This window comes from Melospiza georgiana, chromosome 12 (genome assembly GCF_028018845.1).
Source record: "Melospiza georgiana isolate bMelGeo1 chromosome 12, bMelGeo1.pri, whole genome shotgun sequence".
NCBI lineage: Eukaryota > Metazoa > Chordata > Aves > Passeriformes > Passerellidae > Melospiza > Melospiza georgiana.
The window spans coordinates 669,322-692,048 of record NC_080441.1 but is presented as its reverse complement, the minus strand read 5'-3'; the positions used below and the strand labels follow the sequence as shown (position 1 = coordinate 692,048).

At 49.2% G+C, this 22,727-nt stretch overlaps 1 protein-coding gene across 2 annotated transcripts in view; it reads left to right on the top strand.

Moving 5' to 3' along the window:
• The window catches only part of FGF13 (fibroblast growth factor 13), a 194,121-nt gene that overhangs the window by 99,348 nt on the left and 72,046 nt on the right, over positions 1 to 22,727 (top strand). Inside the window, exon 2 of one of the 2 annotated variants that reach the window (XM_058032604.1) lies at positions 9,781 to 9,948. The exons of the other annotated variant lie outside the window; for it this stretch is intronic. Coding sequence (XP_057888587.1) covers positions 9,781 to 9,948 — 168 coding nt within the window. The remainder of the gene's footprint in view (positions 1 to 9,780; positions 9,949 to 22,727) is intronic. 2 annotated transcript variants of the gene reach the window in all.

Sequence of the window (22,727 nt, the reverse complement as noted above, 5' to 3'; positions counted from 1 at the left end):
GCTGCTGGGGCTCTGATTGCCCCTGTGCCAGCTCCCTGGGTGCCCCTGGTGCCAGCAGAGCCCTCCCTGCCCCTGCAGCCCAGCTGCTGCCCGTGGCTGCTCAGGGAGCCCGCCCTGCCCTGTGTGACCTGCTGCTGCTCCCCTCTCACCTGCCCTCACAGCATCCCGCAGCTGGCTCAGGAACTGAACAGCACCACTTGCAGTAAAACAATAATGCCATTTTAGCTCTGCTGTGAGGAAATGATTGTAACTCTGCTGTGCTTGGGCTGCTAGCACAGAGCAGAGCTGCTGGGCAGTGTGTGGGAGTACCATGGCAGCGTACAAAAGAAAGTTGTGGGGAGGCTGAGAAGGATCTCAGTATACAGAACATCTACTGGGACTCTCCAGGTGATCATATCGGGCTGGGCAGTAACAGGAAAGCAGGCTGTTTAGGCTTCTGCTGATTTGTCTTGTTGCTGGTTAAACTGATGGGCAGTAGAAAGCGAAACCCTTCTCTGTGTGTGCAGCGTGTTGTAGCTACTGTGAGTAACAGTGATGGCATAATTACACATGGCTCTCTGCAGAGTCTGAGAGGCTTTAGGTGAGTGGGGAGAGGGGAAAACGCTTTCCAGTACGGTTTCTAAACCTGTGTCAAGTGCAGGCTCTGAAATGCAGTGCATTGATTTCAGGGGAGGGGGAATGGGTGCTGGGGGTGCTGTGGGTGTTGTTCCTCGGTCGGTGCTGCTCAAGGGGATGGAATTTCCCCAGCTGGGGAAGGAGCTGCTGGGTGCCAGGTTGTTGGGTGCGTTATTCAGGCACAGCACGGGCAGCAGGGCTGGGGGGCTGCTCCAGCAGTGGCTGCTGCAGAGGGTGGGCAGCACTCTGGGAACAGAAGTGCCCGGGGAGGCAGAGCCTTCTCCTGGTGTGTGAATGACTACACTGAGCTTACAGCTGAGTGGATTTTTCAACGTGGTGTAACTTGCTGGGTAAATTTTTGTGGTATGCATCAAATGATTTGTGTAAAATCACCTGTGGTGGGAATTCAACATAACTAAAGTTTAGTCTAAGAAATCAATGTGAGAAAATATTGCAGCCTTTCATTTGACTGTTTTACAACTGAACTGGTTTATGTGCATGGATATTTGTATATAGGGACCCTATCTGCATAAGCCTAATCTTTAACCTGTTAAAATAATTCCCCACCTTTAAATGAAGAGCAATGTTAATTTCAGGTTAAATGATACATTTCTTTTCTGAGAGGATTTCTCTGCTGTTCAGCCCCTGTGTGCATAGCTCTGTTCAGAGCTCTCTGCCCCTTTGGGTGGAGTGCTGAGGCCCAGCAGGGTCCAGGGTTCTGCTGTTCCCAGGGCTGTGAGAGCACTCTCTGCACCTCTCCATGGCACACCAGGCTTTTGGCTTTTGCTGAAGAGTTTTCTGTGCTTTCCTTTGAGAAATCTCCTCTGAGGCCATTTCTCTGCACAGCTCTTTCTGTAATGAGTGTGAATTTTAAAGCACTCAGTTTCTTCATCCTTCCCTTTGTTAATCCTCAGTAAATGGGGCAAATAATTGGGAGGTGTCACCTGTCCTTTTATGAATGGTGCTTCTGTTCTTGTGGGCCTCTTCCAAGAGATGCCCAGGAGCTGCAGCTCCAGTGCCAGCCTCTGAGCTGCTGCTCATTCCTGCACCGAGAGGCAGCACTCATCCTTCCAGACTTCCAGGAGGGATGCAGTCTATTCTTTGATGATTTTGTTGCCATTTTCAGGCTGCTTTTCCTGGAGGATTCTGATCTTTTTCAGTTCTTCCTTTGTGTTTTTGTTGTTTTGGGTTTCTTCTTCTCAACACTAGGGAAGTTTGTGTCTCTTTGTAGCCCAGCTGTTGACAATAACGCTCCATAAATAGGAAGAAAAAAGGCACTTCTCTCTACTTCCCTCATAATCTGAAACTATTCTCCTAGCTCCAAATAGGGCTACATTAATAATTAAATTCTCATTAACGTTACGATACACAAGAGTTTTCTGATACTTCATAAGCAGCAAACTAAAGCTGTGCAAAGCTCTCAAAAACTGCAAGCTTCCCACTCATCCTGGACCTTTCTAGCAGGTCTCCTGGCGCCTTCTCCCCTGCATGCCTGATTTTCACCTCTCCTCCAGGACGTTCTCTTAGAAACAGCGGCGCTCCTTGCTCTGCTCCCAGACTTTGTCAGTGCAGAACGTGAGTGCACTGTTGTGGCACGAATTGTCACAGTGGTTTTACATGCCCTGTGAGCTGATCAGAGTGGGGGTTATGGTAGGCAGGGGTGAGTGAGGCTCACATTTCCATCTGGAGCTGCTGTCCTTCTCCTCCTGTGTTCATGGTGCTCCTGTCCTGTGCTGGTGGAGCAGAAGGAGAAATGTCTGAATGTCTGCTCCAGCAGCTGGGGTGGCAGCACAGCTTCATCCCAAGGGCCAGATCCTTCCTTGGTGGCTGTGCAGTTTGGGTTCTTCATGTTCTGCAGCTGGCCAGGCCAGCCTGCTGTCCAGTGCCCTCCTTGAGGCAGCCCCTGGTGCCCAGCAGTGCCCAGTTGTGCACTGGTGTGCTCCCAGTGCTCCCAGTGCCCGCAGCTTCCCAAACTCACACTCCACAAAGAGGAGTGGCACTCTGGGTGTTGTTACTGTCTGTCTGCTGTGCTGCGTGCCCCGGCCCACCTGCTTGGAAAGCAGCCAGCTTGCATTGGTTCAGCAGATGGGAAAACGGCAGAGCACTCGGAACAGGCAGGGAAGAAATGTTCGTGCAGTCATTCATTCCTTCATTCATTTCATTTATTCATTCCTTGACTCATTTATTCATTCCTTCATTCAGGGACAAGCACAGCACTGAGCTGAGCGGCAGAGCTCAGATGAGAGTGGGCACATGTGGCGCGGCAAACCCACAGCTCCTGATGGCTGGGAAGGGAAAGGTGCTGGGGCTGCTCCTCAATAAATGAGGGCTGTTCCTCAGTAAACTGGGGCTGTTCCTCAGCCCTGTCCCTGAGCAGTGGGTACAATTTGCAGGGTGCCCCTCAGTCCTGTCCCTGCCCTGGGAGCTCCTGTTCAGCTGCACCCTGAGCAGCCAGGCCAGGGCTCAGCCAGGGCTGCCTGGTGGCACAGGCTGGCACAGGCTGGCACAGGGTGCCTGGTGGCACAGGGTGGCACAGGGTGCCTGGTGGCACAGGCTGGCTGGTGGCACAGGGTGCCTGGTGGCACAGGCTGGCACAGCATACCTGGTGGCACAGGGTGCCTGGCACAGCTGGGTGGGACATGAGGCTCTCTGCAGAAACCCACAGGGAAACAGGAGATGCATTCTGAGCAGCATTTACCAACAAATGTTTGATGTCTGTGCCTTTGTCTGTATTATCCACAAGGATCTAAATGCAGCCTTATCTGGGTAGTCTTTTCAGGGGATAACAGCCTATTACTGCTAGCAGTTAATCCAATTACTCTTTTAGGTCAAGGGGGAGTGTTCTGTGCAAATATTTTTGGAAGATCTGAAAAAAGTTATTCTATGTGTGACCCAAAGAGAGCATATTTCAGAATTTTTCAGCAGATCAAAAGGTTAAGAAATTTCTACATATGTTGGAGGAAACATGGTGCAAAGAGGTGTCAGCTTTCAGTTTTGATCACAAGGCAGTCACTTATTTAAAATAGAAAGATATTTCGCAATGGAAAGTAGTTTCAAATCAGAAAATAAATCACTATCTGAAATCATCAGAGAAATTCTTTGATGTGGGAATGAAGATGGAGCTGTGCAAACCTTAAGAATTGATACAGCAATGAGATGTTTTGCCTAGAGTAGGTTTCAGCCATGTAATTCTGGCTCACTTGGCTCCTGGTTCTCCAGTGAGGATTTCACTGAGTGCCTCAGCTGGGGCTGTGCAGGAGCTGTGAGTGATGCCCCTGGAGCTGGAATATTCTGAGCCTACTTTTAATTCTGAAAACTCACCCAAAGGAAGTTGTGTCTTTCACAAGGTATTTTTGCTGCTTTGTTCCTTTCAGTTTGAAATGAGCTGGTGTGGTGCCTGGCTTTGGGGGTGTGCTGGCGAGGAAGGAGTGGTGCAAAATGAGGGACTCCAGAAATGGCTGGCTGTGAATAAAAATTAGAGAATTGGCTGCTTGTGCTTCCTGTAATATCTGTGTTCATTGTGAAAACTGCAAGTCAGAGTCAACCAGACTTCAAAGTTGGGAGCACACAGCTGCAAGCTGAAAATAAGATTTGTGGGTGATGCAGAAGTGCCAGAAAGGCTGTTTGGTAAGAATACTTCATCAAGATTTGGCAAAGCTTAATGTGAAATGGTTTGGATAGACTGTGTTGTCATTAAGAGGTTCTGAGTGTTTTACAAGCCCAGAATAGAAATTTTTTTCAATTAGCTTGCAAGTATTGTTGTGCTCTCAGTTTGTTATGTGCAGGTGGCTGACAAAAAAAATCCCACCTTCAATGGGAGAAATTAGGAGGGAAGCAAAGCAGCGATGAAAAGAGAACTTCTACTGCCCAAAGGCCTGAGAGATTTTCATCAGCTGTCTCAAAAATGGTATTACAGCTAAATACCCCACTTTGCTACCCTTCCCTGTCCTACAGGCACTCACTTGAAGCAAGTTATTTTAGAGAGGTTTTTTTTAGACTTGTTCCTGTAAGGAGCTGAGAGCAACTTGCTAGCCTGAAGTTTCCCCTAAAAGGAAAAAATAAATAATTCTGATAGCTCCAAAGGGTGCCAGGGCCTGGGGCACCTCAGCTGGGACCTTTATTGATTTCCTTGGTGGGGTCAGGGAGGCAGAGCAGGAGGGAGGGAGGGGCTGGGGAACATCGCTGCTCTGTGTCCTGGGGGTGGCACTGGGAGGTGACATTGGGGGAGTGACACTGGGGAGTGACACTGGGGAGTGACAGTGACACTGGGAGGGTGACATTGGGGAGTGACACTGGGGAGTGACACTGGGGAGTGACAGTGAAATTGGGGAGTGACAGTGACATTGGGGAGTGACACTGGGGAGTGACAGTGACACTGGGAGGGTGACATTGGGGAGTGACAGTGACATTGGGGAGTAACAGTGACACTGGGGAGTGACAGTGACATTGGGGAGTGACAGTGACACTGGGAGGGTGACACTGGGGAGTGACAGTGACACTGGGAGGGTGACATTGGGGGAGTGACACTGGGGAGTGACAGTGACACTGGGAGGGTGACATTGGGGAGTGACACTGGGGAGTGACAGTGACACTGGGAGGCTGACACTGGGGAGCGACAGTGACACTGGGGAGTGACACTGGGGAGTGACAGTGACACTGGGAGGGTGACATTGGGGAGTGACAGTGACACTGGGGGAGTGACAGTGACACTGGGAGGGTGACACTGGGGACTGACAGTGAAATTGGGGAGTGACAGTGACACTGGGGGAGTGACAGTGACATTGGGAGGGTGACATTGGGGAGTGACAGTGAAATTGGGGAGTGACAGTGACACTGGGGGAGTGACAGTGACATTGGGGAGGTGACAGTGACACTGGGAGGCTGACACTGGGGCATGACAGTGACACTGGGAGGGTGACATTGGGGAGTGACAGTGACATTGGGGAGTAACAATGACACTGGGGGAGTGACAGTGACATTGGGGAGGTGACAGTGACACTGGGAGGCTGACACTGGGGCATGACAGTGACACTGGGAGGGTGACGGTGTGGAGGTGACAGTGGGGGGACATTGGCTGCTGCTCTCAATATTCCACACAGCTGCGCTGGGGGAATGGTTTTTCCTGCCCTGTGCCAAAGAGAGGGGATTTCTTCACTTTGTGGGTGCAGGATTTCAGAGGTGCTCTGCTGCTCTCTGTGGCTTGAGGACCTTGTGGGTACAGACGCAACTTCAGTCCTTCCAAAATGCCAGGAAAATGAATTTATTGCGAGTGTTAGTGTCCTAGGCCTCACAGCATGTAAAATTAACCACTGTGAAGAGTTGGGGAACTGAGGAAAATTCATGTTTCAGGTAATGACCTGAAAGGTTCAGGCAGGAGTGCATGGAAGTACGATTTCTTTAAGTTGTGTCATACATGCAGGAACAATAGTCCAGCAGGAGCAGGAGGATTTGTTGTGCCTGGATTTTATTTACCCTGTGGTTGCTCTAGCCTGTAGCGAGCAGAGCAGAAGCCTCTCTCTGTAAAACCAGGGGGAAAGATATTTCCTTACAGCTTTATTAAAGTCTGAATTACATCAAAGATGATGCAGTTGGAACCCGAGCCAAGGCCTATGGACAGGGCTGATGTTATGGTTTCTGGCAATTCTGGATGGGACTGAAATGCACTTGGACAGAAAAGAAAGGCACAAACCAGCAGACTGTTTAGCTGGTGTGTTTATATAAAGTAAACATGTTTGAATTTATCTTGAAAAACATCCTGGTGCCAGCAGCCATCCTAAAGATTGCTTTCTCTCAGTAAAGCTTACAGGAAGAAAAATTTTTTTTCCTAGTGGCTTGTTGACAGCAAGTTTTTATTAATGTAATTATTATTATTTTATTTAAGCTTAAGAAAATGCTGCAGGGTGATATTTAGTAAGCTGAATGTTTTGATTAGGAAACATAATAGTTACTGCAGTTATTTTATATTCACTGCTAAGCAAATTCCTCTCAGCTGCTGTGGGTTTGGTCTCCATCAAATTGTAGGGGAAGAAAACAGGGTTAATTTTCTTAAAGCTATGTAGTAGTTATTTATCACTTCCATCTGAGAATATACAAGAATATACAAGTGAGTGAGCAGTGTATTAATGACCTGTGTCCATGGCAGGTGTAGTCTTATCCCCCTTTTATTCTGGGCAGATGGGAACGTAGAGCACCAATGTGTTCTGTCATGAGGATAGGGTGTTGGTCCTGGTGGGGAGCATTCCCATCCCAGTGAATCTGTGAAGGCATGGGCCCTGGTGGGGCATTCCCACCCCAGTGAATCTGTGCAGGGGTGATGGGCCATGGGTCCCTCGCTGAAGGCGTGGGCCCTGGTGGGGCTATTCCCATCTCAGTGAATCTGAGCCTTTGTTGGCTTTGGGGTGTGGGCCCTGGTGGAGCATTCCCACCCCAGTGAATCTGTGCAGGGGTGATGGGCTGTGGGTCCCTTGCTGAAGGTGTGGGCCCTGGTGTGGAGCAGGAGCAGAGAGGTCATTCTTCCCCTGTACTCGGCACTGGTGAGGCCTCACCTGGAGTATTGCGTCCAGTTCTGGGCCCCTCACTTTAGGAGGGACGTTGAGTTGCTTGAGCGTGTCCAGAGGAGGGCAACGAGGCTGGTGAGGGGCTTGGAGCACAAGCCATATGAAGAACAACTGGGGAGCTGGGGTTGTTTAGCCTGGAGAAAAGGAGACTAAGGGGTAACCTTATCACTCTCTACAACTTCCTGAAGGGTGGCTGTAGTGAGCTGGGGGTCGGCCTCTTTCTCCGGGCGACAACAGATAGAACAAGAGGACACAGTCTCAAGCTGCGTCAAGGGAGATGCAAGTTAGAATTAAGAAGGAAGTATTTTACAGAAAGAGTGGTCAGATACTGGAATCATCTACCCAGTGAGGTGGTGGAGTCATCATCCCTCGAAGAGTTCAAAAAAAGACTGGATGTGGCCCTTGCTGCCATGATCTAGTTAAATAGTTAGAACATGGGTTGGACTTGATGATCTTATAGGTCTCTTCCAGCCTTGAATTTCTGTGATTCTGTGATTCCCACCCCGCTGATCTGTGTGCAGGGATGATGGAGTGTGGGTCCCTTACCGATGGTGTGGGCCCTGGTGGGGCATTCCCACCCCACGATCTGTGTGCAGGGGTGATGGGGTGTGGGTCCCTCACTGAAGGTGTGGGCCCTGGTGGGGCATTCCCACCCCATGATCTGTGTGCAGGGGTGATGGGCTGTGGGTTCCTCGCTGAAGGTGTGGGTCCTGGTGGGGCTATTCCCACCCCACTGATCTGTGTGCAGGGGTGATGGAGTGTGGGTCCCTTACCGATGGTGTGGGCCCTGGTGTGGAGCATTCCCATCCCAGTAAGTCTGTGTGCAGGGCTGATGGGGTGTGTAGGTTCTGGTGAGGGACTGCTTGTGCCTTTTTGCCCCTCAGCTTGCCTGGGCTGGCACAGGGCCCTGCACGATGGTGCCAGGCACTGTTTGCCCAGTCCTGACAGGGGGATCCCCCTTGGCGCTGCTTTGCAGGTGCTGCATGCTCTGAGCTCACACACACCTCATGCTTGAGGGCTGACCCTGCAGGACCTGTGGGTGCTGGCTCCTGGTAATTGCTGCCACACTGCCCTTGGGGCTCAGTGTGCTCCCTGAGCTCAGCCTGCCCTTCCAGAGGAAACTGCCACTGCTGAGGGATGAAATGGCAGCCCAGACCTCGTGCTCCACTGACCTGCTGCTCCTTTTGAACCACTTGTGCTGTCCCCCTTGGTCATGCACCCCTTTTAATGGCACTTTCTATAGATTATTAGAGTGCGTTGCTGCTGCTGGGTGGAGTCTAATGAAGCAGCAGCAGCCAAGGTGCAAGGTTTCCCTGCTGGATTAATGAGGGCTTGAGAGAAAGTAACTGCCCACTGTGAGCAGAACAACTGTCAATTTGAATTTATCTCCCAGATATGACTCCTACCAAGGAAGAAATCCAGTGCATGAGAATGCAATGGGGTAGTTGTTTGAGGGGGTTAATGTTTAAATCTGGTGGTTTTTAAGATGTCCATGTGTTGGCAGATATTTAGGAAGCAGTTAAATTGTTAGAATTAATGGCCATCAGTTTGAGAACCAAATAAACTTACCTAGTGCATGCCAGTGCATGTTTTAGACTAGCCTGTCAGTAGTTACTTTTCTCATTGCTGAAATTCTTGGATTTTTTTTTAATTTTTGTTTTTTTCACGTAGGTTTGGGGAATCCAAGTTTGGTTTTGGGTATGGTTTTATATCTCTGTGTTACACTGTAAATAACAATTGGTGGTTGGAGGCTGTCTTGTGAAAAAGCAGCTAATTTTTGTTCGTGGGTGATGATCTGTGCCTGAAGCTGTGAGCTGAGGAATTTCACTATCTCTGTTATTAAGGATTTATTTTTTTAGATAGTGGAAAAGGGTTTCAATTCATTCTGGTAATGTAATAGTTTGAGGTAGCTGGAACTTTCTTTATGCTATATATTTTATCTTTTTGCCATTTAATAGTCTGACCCCATTCAGAAACATTTCAGACTGCATTATTAATGGCAGTATTGATTTATAAGATCAGCTTTAAAAACTACTTGCTGTTTTACAAGAAAACCATCAGAAGGATTAATGTGCTTTCTCTTTGTACATCTGCACTTCTATCTGTTGAAAATGTCACTGGATTATCCGTGCTCTGAGGGATGGGGTGTAATTCCGTGTGCTGGTAAAGGCGTGTCCTTGGTGCTTTGGGGAGCGGGTTCCTGCAGGTGTGGAGGGTGTTGGTGCAGAATTGCCTGTGCCGGGCCATGAAAGCACAGGACTGGGTTTGCTTTTCCCCCAGTGTGCATGCAGAATGGGTACAGGTGCTAGGGGAGGATGAAGCAAATGCAGGAGGAGCTGTGCTGCTGCTCAGAGCGGGTGTTGTTCTGCTGTTTATCAAAGCTGCATAAAAGGGATGAACTGTGGAGGTTTATGAGAAGCATTGTTTATAAAAGTGAATGTTTTTTCCCACCATGACTAAGATCCTTTACACTTTACGGTTTATTTTCCTTCCTGTGACCCTTTCTTGCCCTCTGTCTTTCCCCACCCTGACGTTCTGTAGTTGATTTGCTTCTCGGGGTCGTTTCCTGAGGCTCTAACCTGAGTTATTTTGTTGTGTGGTGACACAGTTATGGATGACGCTCCCCCTGGCACTCAGGAGTACATTATGTTACGGCAAGATTCCATCCAATCTGCGGAATTAAAGAAAAAAGAGTCCCCTTTTCGTGCTAAGTGTCACGAAATCTTCTGCTGCCCTCTGAAGCAAGTGCACCTCAAAGAGAACACAGAGCCGGAAGGTTTGTGCACTTTGGGTCCATGTTCTGTCTGTGGGGTTCCCTCTCCCTGTGTGTGCTGTGTGTGCCAGGCTGTGTGGGGGGAGCCGTGCACTGTCCCTTGCTTGCCTGTCTGATGCCCACAGGACACTGCGGCTGAGCCCCACGGGAGCCCTCTGGGACGGAGGCAGCGCTGCTTTCCCTCCAGTAAACTCGGTTTGTTTAGCTCCCACCATTAACACTGCCCTTTCTTTTGGCTGCCTGAAGCTGCTTGCTCCTCAAAGGCATCAGCTCCCAGGTTCTTTGCAGTGACTCCTGGAGCTGCACTCTGCTCTAAGCCTGGCACTCAGACCAGACTCGGCTTGGCCCCAGCACCTTGCACTCCATAAGGCTTCTGCATAGTGCTAGAGAATGCTCATGGCAGCTGTTCTGGGTGAAGCAGGATGAACTTTGTCTGTAATGCACGCCTGGTTGCATTTTGGGAAATGAAATGCATGCAGAGCAGAAAAAAAAAAAAGTAGATTGTTTTCCTTTTCAGATGAAGCAAAGGTATGGTCTCTCCTCATGCTGTGTTTACTGATATGAAATTGCCAAGGAGGTATATCTTGTTCATCTAGTGTGCATAAGATTAAGCTATTTTTAATTTCATTTTTTAATACTTTCTCTTATTGTTCTATATGTGTTTTGCATTACTGCTTCATATTCCACGTGGTAAGCCTTTACTTTTTGCATAAGCTCCAGTATCTGCCAAGACAAATAATGCTACTGCTGGTAGAAGTGTTTTAAGATGAAATATTCAGGGCTGGATTTTGCCACAATCGAGTCTGCAGGAACAGCAGAGTGAGCAGGTTGGAGTTCTTATCACAAATCAGTTGTATTATTCTCTCTGTAATGATGGGCATCAGTTCCTGAGCTGTCACTATTAGCCCAAAATATTTCAGTCAATTGCTTTCTTCTGTTACATTCTCCAAATTTTGCATGAATGTTCTTTGCACGACCTCTGGGAGATTTGTGTCTTTTAAAATAAAAGTATTTTGTTAAAATAGCATTTATCATCTCACCAGAAATATTAATTCAATACACATTGTGGTTTAAGGCTTGGGGGGAGGTTTCTTGTTCCAGTGATGATGTAACTGAATGGTAAAGTCGGGGTTTGAAGAAGGTCCATTTGTCCTCTCAGTCCTGGGCTGCCCTGACAGAAGCTGTGATTTCATGACTCAGTAAGGATGAAGGACAGGTGACTGCTGTGGCACTCTCCTGGCTTAGCAGACGTCATGGATTCCGTGTCATCTGTCAGGGTTTGTGTCGTTCGTGAGTGAATTCGGAGCCCAGAACTGTTCCTGACAAGCTCCTCTGGGAAGATGATGGCACCTGAGCTGCCACAGGTGCTCAGCCCGCGGTGAGCAGGAAGATTCCATGGCCAGGAGCACGAAGGAGAGCTGGGCCCCACAGCTGCCATCCCTGACATGCGGTGTGTGAATGCTCCGTGTGCTGTGTGGAACTCCAGAGAAGCTCGTGCCTGTTCCAGTGCAGCCTACACTGGGAGCTGGATTGCTGCAGAAGGCTGGCTCCTGGCTGGGCTGATCCTTTAGTGAATAAACCACCAGTTGCCAGCCCAGAGCCTGCCCAGGAGCAGCGAGGAAAGCAGAGCAGTGCTGGGCCTTTTCTCTGCAGAGTCTCCGGGGGACGTAGTTCGGTTCAGTGTTGGGGAATGTGGGACCCGTGGCAAAGGCTGGCCCAGTGCAGGCTGAGGGAAGACCTGGGAGCATCAGAGTGGCCGTGGTGTTCCTGGAAGCCAAGAGTTGCTCTTCTTGTGTTCTCCGTGAATCTGCAGTGTCTGGCTCCAGCAGCAGCTGTGTTACCCCCTCCTCCATGGCACGTGGCACTGGTGCTCATCCATTCCCAGGAAAAGATTTCCTCCATGGCACTGGTGCTCATTTATTCCCAGGACAGGATTTCCTCCATGGCACTGGTGCTCATCCATTCCCAGGAAAAGATTTCCTCCATGGCACTGGTGCTCATTTGTTCCCAGGACAGGATTTCCTCCATGGCACGTGGCACTGGTGCTCATTCATTCCCAGGAAAGCATTTCCTCCATGGCACTGGCGCTCATTCATTCCCAGGAAAGCATTTCCTCCATGGCACGTGGCACTGGTGCTCATTTGTTCCCAGGACAGGATTTCCTCCATGGCACGTGGCACTGGGGCTCATTCCCAGGAAAACATCTGGCTCTGAAGGAAGGCTTGCCATCCTCTGTTGCCGTGCCCAAGGATGAATGTCTGTTCCTTGTGTGTCCCTCGTCCTCTCCAGGAGTGTTGCATTCCCAGACAGGCACAAGGAGCCATGGCCACACTGGCTGGCCTGTGACCACCTGAGGGGTGGCAGCCTTTGCTGGGGTGTGATTTCTGTGTTTCTCTGGCAGATGTTGTCTCTAGCATGGAGGGAGAACATCTGACCAGGAATCCTTTTGGCCTCTCTTGCAGCTCAGGTTGCCTGGGCTGCATTTATCTTTTCCTTCAGAATCTGTGAATTGCCTGGAAAGTGGTACCAGACCCCCTGAAAGACTGATGTGTGCCATCCTCAGTGGCTTGTTGGCATGAAGCTTGAAGAATGTTCATAGTGAGGTGATCTGAACTGTGCTTTCCACAGTCCGTGGAAGTTAATGGAGTGGATGAAACAAATCCCAGCAGAAATCCCTTCCAGTGTGAGCCCAGCAGTTAACAGCTCAGTTGTGCTGATAGGATAAAGGAAAAGGAATGTTTAAACTTGTTACTGTGGCACAAATTACACATTTTTGAAGGTACTGGAAAGTGTGACAACCAGGAAGCTGTTAGCAAAGTTCTCCAAGTGAAATGTCATAATGGAGGTTTTATGAAAAATTGCAGACTTGGAAGACTCCACACAGAGTACAAAAATGCCTTTTTAATCTGCTGAGTAATGGCATGGGAACACAGAGCAAAGGCTGCATGTTTCTAACTGTGCAACTCTCTTGTTTAGATGATGGATTTCTCTGCACCTTTTAACCACTTTCATACAGGGGTGGTGCTTGGGGAGCCTCATTTATCACTTCAGGATTTGGACTCCCTAGGCAGGAAGGATGACACCAGGTAAAAGATTTTCCAGGCTTTTGGTAGGGGTGTTTGGGGAGTTCTGCTGTTTGCTGAGAGACTTGAATGCCACATCACACTGGTGTCTGAGCCTGGTGGCCCATCAATTCTCATCTCTTGGGCCTGTTCCTAAAAGCAAACGTGGAATGAGAAAATGAGATCCATGTTTCCTGATCTGCCTTGGTTTCCTGTTCTTCTCCCCACACCCCCTTGCCTGCCTGCAGCATCATCTCTGTTCCTTTGGCCGTGCCCCAGGTGCACCTCAGGAAGCAGCTCCAGGGCCTGGGTGCCAGCCTGGGGGACACAGAGAGGGTCCTGGGCCAGTGGCTGCCGCCAGCGCTGCAGGGTGGGAGGCAGGAGGAGAGATGGGCATCCCAATGGTGAGATCTCCCAGGGGTGGAGGTGTCCCCTGGGCCCCGTGGCAGCAGGGGATGCCTGGGAAACCTGGGACCAGGTAAGAGCTGAGCTGCTGCTGTGTTCTGCATCTGCCCAGCTTTGTGTTCTCAGAGTCCTGCCACAGTCTGCAATGCAAGGCAGTAAAACAAGCAGAGCTGACCCCTTTACCTGGATGCTGCTCCTCTGGGCATTGGGCATTGTTTACAATTGCATCCAGCAGCAGCAGCAAAACACAGAGTGCTTTTGTAGCTTCCCTCAAGCCAGGAATACACTGCTAGCAGGAGAAGGGCCATCTGAAGTACATTTTGCAGCTATTTGTTCTCTTAAATAGTTTAAACATAAGCTGCTGCTGCTATCTGTATAAAACATGGTTACATAAAAAGGAGTCAGCTCCTGGAAAACTAATTTGAGTTGTATTATTACATCCAGGGAAGGGAATAAAATGAGAAATGTTTTTAAAAACAGCCATTGGTTAGTCACAGTCACACAGTCAGGAGTCTTGGACACTTGCCCATAGTTCTGTTTTCATGGGGGATTTTTTTTTGCCTTTTTCTATTTTTTCTTTTTTTTTGGTAACATTTAGTCTCCCTCCAGGCATACATAACCTTTTTACACAGAAAAGCAGACAAGCATGGCAAAATACGTACTGGGGATGGGGAGAGGGCAATCTGGGATAGCAGCTGGTAAGGAGGAAGGCAGCTTTCCTCAACCAACAGGAAATCTGATTAGATAGAAAATGTTAAGGATGCTAATGTGAAACAAGCAGCTCTGTGGTTGCCCTTGACAATGGCTTGTTCTCTCATCCCTGGCAGTGCTGGGGTGAGGCACAGGGAGGTGTTCAGGCACCTGGTGTGGGGGCTGCCCCTTGCCCTGCTCCCTGGCACCGGCACTTGTGTCAGCAGCAGAGAGTGGAGCCTTCATGCTGTAATACAGAGTGTCCCTTGGGTGCTCTGAGCCTCGTGTCACCACTGAGAGCACTGTCACTTGGCACTCTGATGGCATCCTTCTCTTCTAGACCAATCAGCCCTATTAGCCCTGCTCCCTCATTTCACTATGGTAATGCATATTTCTGCATTTTAGAGGAGAAAAGGAAAGAAGGGTGAGGAGAACTGTGTTTGGAATCAGAGAATTGTGAGAGGCTTTTGAACTTTGCATATTGTTCAGAATTAAAAATGACTTTGTGTTCCAGCGAGGAATCCCAGGAACAGGCACAGTGTCCAGGACATGGAGAGAGGCCCCGTGGCAGTGGGACAGCAGTGAGCAGGTTCAGCATCAGCTCACCTCCCTGAGCCCCAGGTTCCCCCAGCCCCTGCTTCTGGTGCTCCCTGGAGCCCCTTTATGGTGCTCACACCTGGATCCCCTCACTGCTGCTCACACCTGGAGCCCCTTTATGGTGCTCACACCTGGAGCCCCTCACTGCTGCTCACACCTGGAGCCCCTCACTGCTGTTCACACCTGGAGCCCCTCACTGCTGTTCACACCTGGAGTCCCTCACTGCTGCTCACACCTGGAGCCCCTCACTGCTGCTCACACCTGGAGCCCCTTTCTGCTGTTCACACCTGGAGCCCCTTTATGGTGCTCACACCTGGAGTCCCTCACTGCTGCTCACACCTGGAGCCCCTTTCTGCTGCTCACACCTGGATCCCCTCACTGCTGCTCACACCTGGAGCCCCTCACTGCTGTTCACACCTGGAGTCCCTCACTGCTGCTCACACCTGGAGCCTCTCACTGCTGTTCACACCTGGAGCCCCTCACTGCTGCTCACACCTGGAGCCCCTCACTGCTGCTCGCACCTGGAGCCCCTCACTGCTGCTCACACCTGGAGCCCCTCACTGCTGCTCACACCTGGAGCCTCTCAGTGCAGCTCCGTGCAGGGGTGCCCTGTGATGCTGCCCTAAGCACATTTCACAGGTGCTGTTCCCTGTTCCTCACTGCAGAGCATGGAAAGCAGACCTGGTGTCTGCCCTTGCCATTAACCCTTTGCTGCTGCAGCTGAGCTCTCTGTCCCAGAGCTGCCCCTCCCAGAGAGGGCAGTTTGCTGCTGCTGGCTGGTGCTGGGCCCTGCAGCACCCCTGCCTTCCTCATTCCCTTTCCCTCAGCAAAACCTCATTCTTGGTTCTGCTTCTGCCTGCCCCTCTCAGGCGCTGTTGTGGGGAACATGGAGCTCCCACCTCGTCTCCAGGCTCTGGCACTCAGCAGCTGAGCAATGCCTCAGCCTGCTCCAGTGCTGAATGAAGGGAAACTCTCAAACCCTGCCTGTCTGGGTGCACGAGCAGTTGCTGCAGCTGTGGGACCGTATCTGCACTGAAGGATGGTCTGAAGGGAGGCACAGGGACCAAAAGGCAGAGCTCTGAAGCTCTGACGCCACCAGTATAATACAAAAGTATACAGTATAAGAGCACACTGTGCTTGCCCCCACGAGAAACCTCTCTGCCTGCAGGGGTGACCTGGCAGCTCCTGCTGCAGGGCTGGGAGGCAGGGGTGGCTCCTGCTGCAGCAGCTCAGTCCTGTCCCTGGCTGAGCCTTCTGCCCTGATCTCCAAAGCCTTTAAGCACGAGATTAACTTTAACCACGAGTGCTCCCAGCAGAGTCCCAGGGGTTGGCAGGTGTTTAATGAGCTTACCTGAACACAGGCTGGGCCTGACTCAGGTTCAGGCTCAGCCAGTACAAATCCAGAGTAATTCCACCCAAATCCAAGATTTACTCAATATTTACTTGTCTGCAAATGAGATCAGAACCCCCTCACATGGTTCAGTTTGATTTCTTTTCTCACTCCCTCAGCAGTAATGTGGCCCTTTTTGCTGCAGTGGTTCATGATTGAACATGCAAGTCCGTCAGAGCAGCAGAGAAATGTAATGTTTCCTCTTATAAAGAGAGAAGAGAATGATAATCATCATCATCATCATCACTTGGACATCTCACCAGGAGGAGCAGCAGCAGCACTGCCTGCTGAATCACCTGAGCTCTAGGTACTGAACTGTTACCTGTGCAAGGGTCTGGGCAGATCCTTCCCTGTGCACACACCTCAGTCCAGGAAAGAGCCTGCAGACCTTGGTCTGTTTGCCAGACTCAGCTAAGAATAGTGTGGCTGGAGGAAATGGAGATGAAATGTCAATAATAAAGGTAGCCAATAATGGAATGGGTTATTGAACTGGGTTTCCTGGTGGTAGAATTCAAAGGTGCAGCTGTGAGTAGAGCATTGTTAGCCAGATTTGTTCTCTGTTGCATCAGAAGAGTCTAAGTCAGTAATGGCATTAGGAGCAGTTGTAGAATTTTTATTTCAAGATAATGATTTTTCATTCTCAAACTGGACCTGGCCTTACCCCTGAACAGGTCATGGCAACCCAAAAAGAAATGCTGTCTCTTACCTTACCTTACCTGTATACTGTTTGAGAGAAGTCTTTTATCTGTGCCTCTTGCTATTTTGTTCTAATCTCAAAGTAAATATTCACTATGGAGACAGTATCTGGCACTTAGCATAGCTGAAGTAGGACATTCAGACCAAATGAGTCACCCTGATATTCTTTTCTCATCTCATCTTTAAAGGACTCTGAGATCTTCAAAGAGTGTTCCTTGTATGGAGAAAGGCCTTTGTCTTGCTACTTTTGCATCCCATGACTCTCCTGAGAAAGCACCAGACTTGGTTCTTCAGCCTGTCCTCATTTGAAATCAGGAGATGTAGTTCTTTATTAATAATGAAGGTTTTTCTTTGTCCCTTGCTCAGCCTCACAGCCCATCAGAATTTCTGCACAGACTTTACCAGTGGCAGTGTGTGTGCCATCCAAGCACAGGGTGCCTTTGGGCAAGGACCATGGCAGATGTCCCGTGCTGTCCTGGGTTAGGCTGGCTCTGTAGGGCAGGATCAGTTACACTCCCCAGCCTTTGCTGGAGAGTTCTGTCCTTGCCCGGGGTAAGCAGGGACAGGAGGACCAGGGCAGGGAGCAGCAGAGATCCCTGCCCCACACCTGTGCCTGGAACTGCTCACCTCAGGGGTAATTAGCTCAGGTAATTGTCTGTGCTTTCCAGTTCCAGGGCTAGCTCAGCCCACACCTAACTCAGGCCTTTCTGCTCTTACCCCATCAGCAGCTGCTGCCCTGAGGGCACAGAATGAGCAGCAGAGTTCTCCAGGGTCAGTCCTGCTGCTGTCCTGGGTTACCTGGGTGAGAGGAGGAGCTCGGGCTGCTCTCGCTGGGCTGGAGCTGCCATGGTTAGAGGATGGCCCTGAGGCTTTCTCTGGGGGCTGGGAGGGTCTGTGCCCCAGAGGAGCAGGGCTGCCCCACACGGCTGCCTGGCACTGCCCCGTCCATGGGGCATCCCCATCAGGCCATGGGGGCTGGTGGCCTTGGGGGTGTTCTGTCCTCTGCCTGTCCCCATGGACATCCCTGCTCTGGAGGCTCTCCCAGCTCCCTCTGGTGCTGCAGGAGAGGAGCCTGTGCAGGGCACCAGGTGCTGACTGCTCCACCCTCTGAGAAAGGCTTTAACAGCACAAACCACCCTGGTGGTGACTGCCACTGCTCCCTAAAGAGAACCCTCTGTTCTGTTTCCTCTGAACAGTCCCAGGAGTTTGCATTTTTGCAACAGGTGACAAATTAACACTTAATTGCAGGAGTTGTTAAAAATGCAGAGTGAATTTCAGTTGTGCACCTTTGCTTAATTGGTGCCTGCCCCTGTTTCTGTTCCTCCACAGCTTCAGCTTGGTGGAGTCAGTAATTAACCACCAAGTTTTGCTTTCTAGCTGCTCTTCTCTCTGGTAAGTGCAATCATTTTCTCATTTCAGACAAGTGGCAAAACTGCCCTCAAATATTGCTAGTGTTTGCAGGATGTTGTTAGTAGAAAATGTTTAAGCTTCACATAAGATCTTCCTTTCTAATGACGAGCTGTCAGCATTAATCCAGTGCAGTTCTTGGGGCTGGCCTTTTTATGATAAACTTAGATTAAATATGCTGTAAAACCAGTGGTAAGCAGAAATTTAAATGGGACTTGAGCTGCCAAATGCAAGTAGGAGGTTTCTTTAATCACTTGGATATTAAGTTAGATAAATGTAAAAATAGCGAGAAATTTTGCTGATCTTTGTACTAATAACAAAGGAGCATGTTCGGGAAATTGCTGTTCTAACTGAAAAGAACTGGGTGTAGTGCATTTCATGGTATGTGCAGTGAAATAACAGTCAGTAGGACACAGGCTGATCATCAGGAGGGAAGATGAGTGGAACAGAGTGACAGAAATGCCAGGAGAACAGGTGAAGAGCACCAAGGAGGAGAAGGCAGCCTGTGGACTCTAAAGCATGGAGAAGGAGAGGTTCAGGTGGGAGCAGGTGAGTCTGGTGCTGGGGAAGAAGGTGGTGGTGTCACAGGCGAGCTTCTGCCTTTGCATGAACTTGGTGGCTGCAGGTGGGATCCAGGACTGAGGCAGAGATCCCTGAGCTGAGGACTCAGTGTAGGGAGGAGCTGAAGCCTGGATGGACCCTCCCAGTGGGAGAAGTTACCTGAGAGGACAGGAGATGTGCAGAGCAAAGCAGGCAGGTGGCTCAGCTGGACCTTGAGGAGCATCTCCTTCATTCAGGAGGGTGGGGTGTTCCTGTGAGGGGGTCAGAGCCCTGAACTGAGCACCAGCTGTGCTCCAGCCCCACCTTCACAGCCCTGCTCATAGCATTTCATGCATGGCTGTGTTTAATGCTCCAAACAGTGCATTCCAGCACGCCATTAGATTTGATATCCTTATGTATATTTAATGAAGTACATTGACTTCTGTAGAGTGCTGCCAATTGATGTTTGATCAGGTGTATTTATGGCAGGTTCTTTAATTTGCACATGCAAATGGAAACATGAGTGTAATCCAGGAGACTGAGGAAAGTCACAGGCAGCCCTGTGACCATTTGTTATTGATGTCATCTCTCCTGCAGCAGGATTTGTACCGTCTCAACAGAATTGAAAAGGTGCCTTTTAAAACCGAATGTCTCAAAAGGACATAGTAAAACACCCAAACCCAACACTCCTGCCAGGATTTTTAGTGGTGTGGTTTGGAGTTGGGCTTTTTTAGCACTTTCATTGCCAGCCTTTAAAGTCAGCTCCTTTCCAGCAGGATGGTGTTGAGATGGACACGTGCCAACACTTTCCTTTGTAAGTCCTTGGCCAGATTTTATTTATTGGAATGCTGGGCTCAGTTTGCCCCAGAGGTTCCATCACATCCCTTTGAAAGGCACTGGTGCCTTCAGAGCTGCTCTATATTTATCTGTGCTCTCCTACAGGAGCTGTTTCTTATTCAGGCGCCAAACTCTGCACCTTCATCCCCTGGTTAATTCTAGCAGTCTCTCTGTGTGACCTCTGTTTCACCAGCCCTTCTCCCTCCCTCTGGGTCCACGTCTGAGCTCTGGCTCTTGTTGCTCTGAAGTCCCTTTCTGTTTAGCTCTGGAGAAAACATTCTGGCTGCGAGGCGGGGACAGCAAGGGGGAGGAAAGCCCAGGAAAATTCTGGCACCTTTCCAGTCTCCTGGAGCTGATGAACGCTTACTTTAAAGGGCACAAATCCTTGGATTTATTTTTTTAAATAATATACAATTCAAAGTTTATAAGGAAAAACATGCAAACCTAAACTCACACATCAGATTTCTCAAGAGACTTGTAGGGCTGCAGGTTCATTAGAAAGGAAACTTGTTAAAAGATTAAGTTGTAATACTTTGATTTAGGATGGGACTCCAGGGAAGGATCAAAGTAGAACACTTCTTGCAGTTGATTTGCAGAGCAAATTCACAAGTAGTTTTGGGCTTATTTATGGTCTTTAAAAATCTAGTGGCAGCAGTGTTAAGAGTCTGGGAGAGTGGACATCTGATTTGTCCATCTTGTAATAATGAGACTTGTTATTTTTTGTATGATGCCCCTTGCTCGCACTGGCATTGCCCTGTTTGAAGTGGAGGACTCCATCTGTGCTATTTTTAAAAGCCATTTATTATGTTAATAGTTGATGCAGGATTTTACTCTTTTCATTGTCCTCAACCCAAAATTTATCTTTCTTTGGACTAAAACTGATTTCTCCTGGACAAAAATTTGGTTTCTCTAAAGAAAATCTTCCAACTGGAGAGCAAAATCATGAAAACCAGTGAAATTCCTTTATTTCTTTCAGTGGTAACAAACATTGATATCACAGGTGAAAGTAGAGGATGGCCAAATGTTATATTTCTGTGTGCATGTCCAGTCAGGCAGTTCAAGTTCTGTGGCACATAAACAGATATCGTCTGAAGTCTCTTCTGTCCCAGAAATTCAGAAGTCAGTGGAATTCCTGTGGTTTGGAGTAATTTCCTCCTTGGCTGCTGAGTTTGTGGGCTGGAAGCAACCTTAGGTGGGAAGGGAACAGGAGCAGGAGCATCTCTGACACCCCCAGCCCTGGCAGGAATGCAGCCCTGGCACTGCCCTTGGGGAGCGAGCACTTTGTGTGCTTTGAGCTTACCCCAAAAACCATCTGGGGCCCAGCAGGGAGTTATTTCCAGTGAATTGATGAACCCAAGGTCACACAGTTGTTGTCAGTGGATTTCAAACCCGTTTGTTTGTCTCAGAGTTCTGATGATGATGCCAGGGAGATGTGGGGTGGCAGTGAGAGCCCTCCTGTGCTCGGGTGTGGACAGACAGACAGACCTGCCCTTCAGTCCAGGCTGAAGTGCTTTTGATAACTAACATACATTAAACTGAGGCTGTTCTGTTCTGGACCAAAGCCATGCTAGAATTAAATTTCAAGTATGTATCTTTTTTATTTCTCCTCTTCTCCATTTTATGAGTGGATAAATACAGTGGAAGGGTTGGCAATCAGCAGTATGAAATTCATCCTCTGAGAATGTTCCTGTTCTGGAGTCAGAGAGCAGAAGCACCATCAGACCTTCCCCTGATGTCTCCTCAAACCTGGCTCTTGTCTAACCCATAACCTGAGAATTGTGCTCTCTCCAGGGTCATAACTGTGCTCTCTATGGTTGTGGCCCACCAAGCGGTAAGGAAATTGCCTGGTTAATCCATTTTTAAAAAGCAATAGGAAATTGTTATATTAGGTCTCCTAAAACAGCTGCATATGCTGTGATTGACCTGATCGTGTAAAATATTGATCACTGAGAACCTTTAGCTATGAGGAGACAATACAAGTTAGAGAAATGTGCACTAAATGCATTAAATTAGTGTTTCAAAGGGCTGATTACAGAGAGGGACTTCAAAAGGAAGGGAAAAGAGAAATATGGAAACATGCGAGTTTGGCTGGCAGGAGAAATATTGCTTGAACTGCTTTAGATTATTCAGATTGCAATGCAGTGGCTTTTTGTCACAAAAAAGTCTTGATTAATAGTATGGAAAAGTAGGTTTTAGTTTTACAAATGGTACTGAATTGAGAGTCAAGCAGATAATGAGAAACAATTTAATCTGATACATGAGGGGGATTAATTTTGAGTACCTGGGTTGTAACAGGGCAGCAGAGCTCAATGCAGATAAATGGAAGATAATGAGCTTACAAGTAAGGAACTCCATAGTCAGGGAGTGCTCAGAGGCTGCAGCAGGCTGAGGCTGGGAAAGAAACCAGAATTTACTGGAGAAAAATGGCATGTTCAGCGGGACAGGGGGAAATGGGTTATGGAGCTGCTGCTGAGGGGAGAGCAGAGGGTTCTGAGCCCTGTGCTCAGGGCTCACCCACGGGATGGGGAGGCAAAGTGCAGGCTCCAGGGGGAAATGCAGCTCTCAGGACAGAAATGGCCCTTGAGGCTCAGAAATTTCTAAAGAAACCCAAAATCCACTATTGCAGAGAAGCAGGAATTGGTGGGCACAAGACAAGCAATTTTCTTTTCCCCACTGATACCAGGTGGAAGTTTGAGTTGTGATGTAGCTGAGAGCAGAGCTGAGGAAGCTGCCAGAGGATCTCCAGAGCTCCCTGCAGAGGTGTCAGGGGAAGCCCAGGTTTGGGAGCAGGGCTCTCCTGGGGGGCTGGAGCTGTCCCTGCTGTGCCAGGGGCACTGGGCATGGCAGTGGCAGCAGCAGGGTGAGCTCAGCACACTCTGAAGGGCAGCTGAGGGCAGTGGCACTGAGCTGTCACTGGGGGCTTTGGGCTGGCACTGGGCTGTCCCTGCAGCCTGGGGGCGTTGGGCAGCTCTCAGGCTGGGCACAGCACTGTCACTGCTTCCAGAGACTCTCAAAGCACACATCACTTTGAATACATGAATGCCCAAGCAGGTTTGCTTAGACCCTCTTTTTCTGCTAATTATATTTTTATGGCTTCAGAACTCAAAAGCAAACTTTATTTTTATAAAGCCTCCTGCATGTCAGATGGGAGTCCTGAC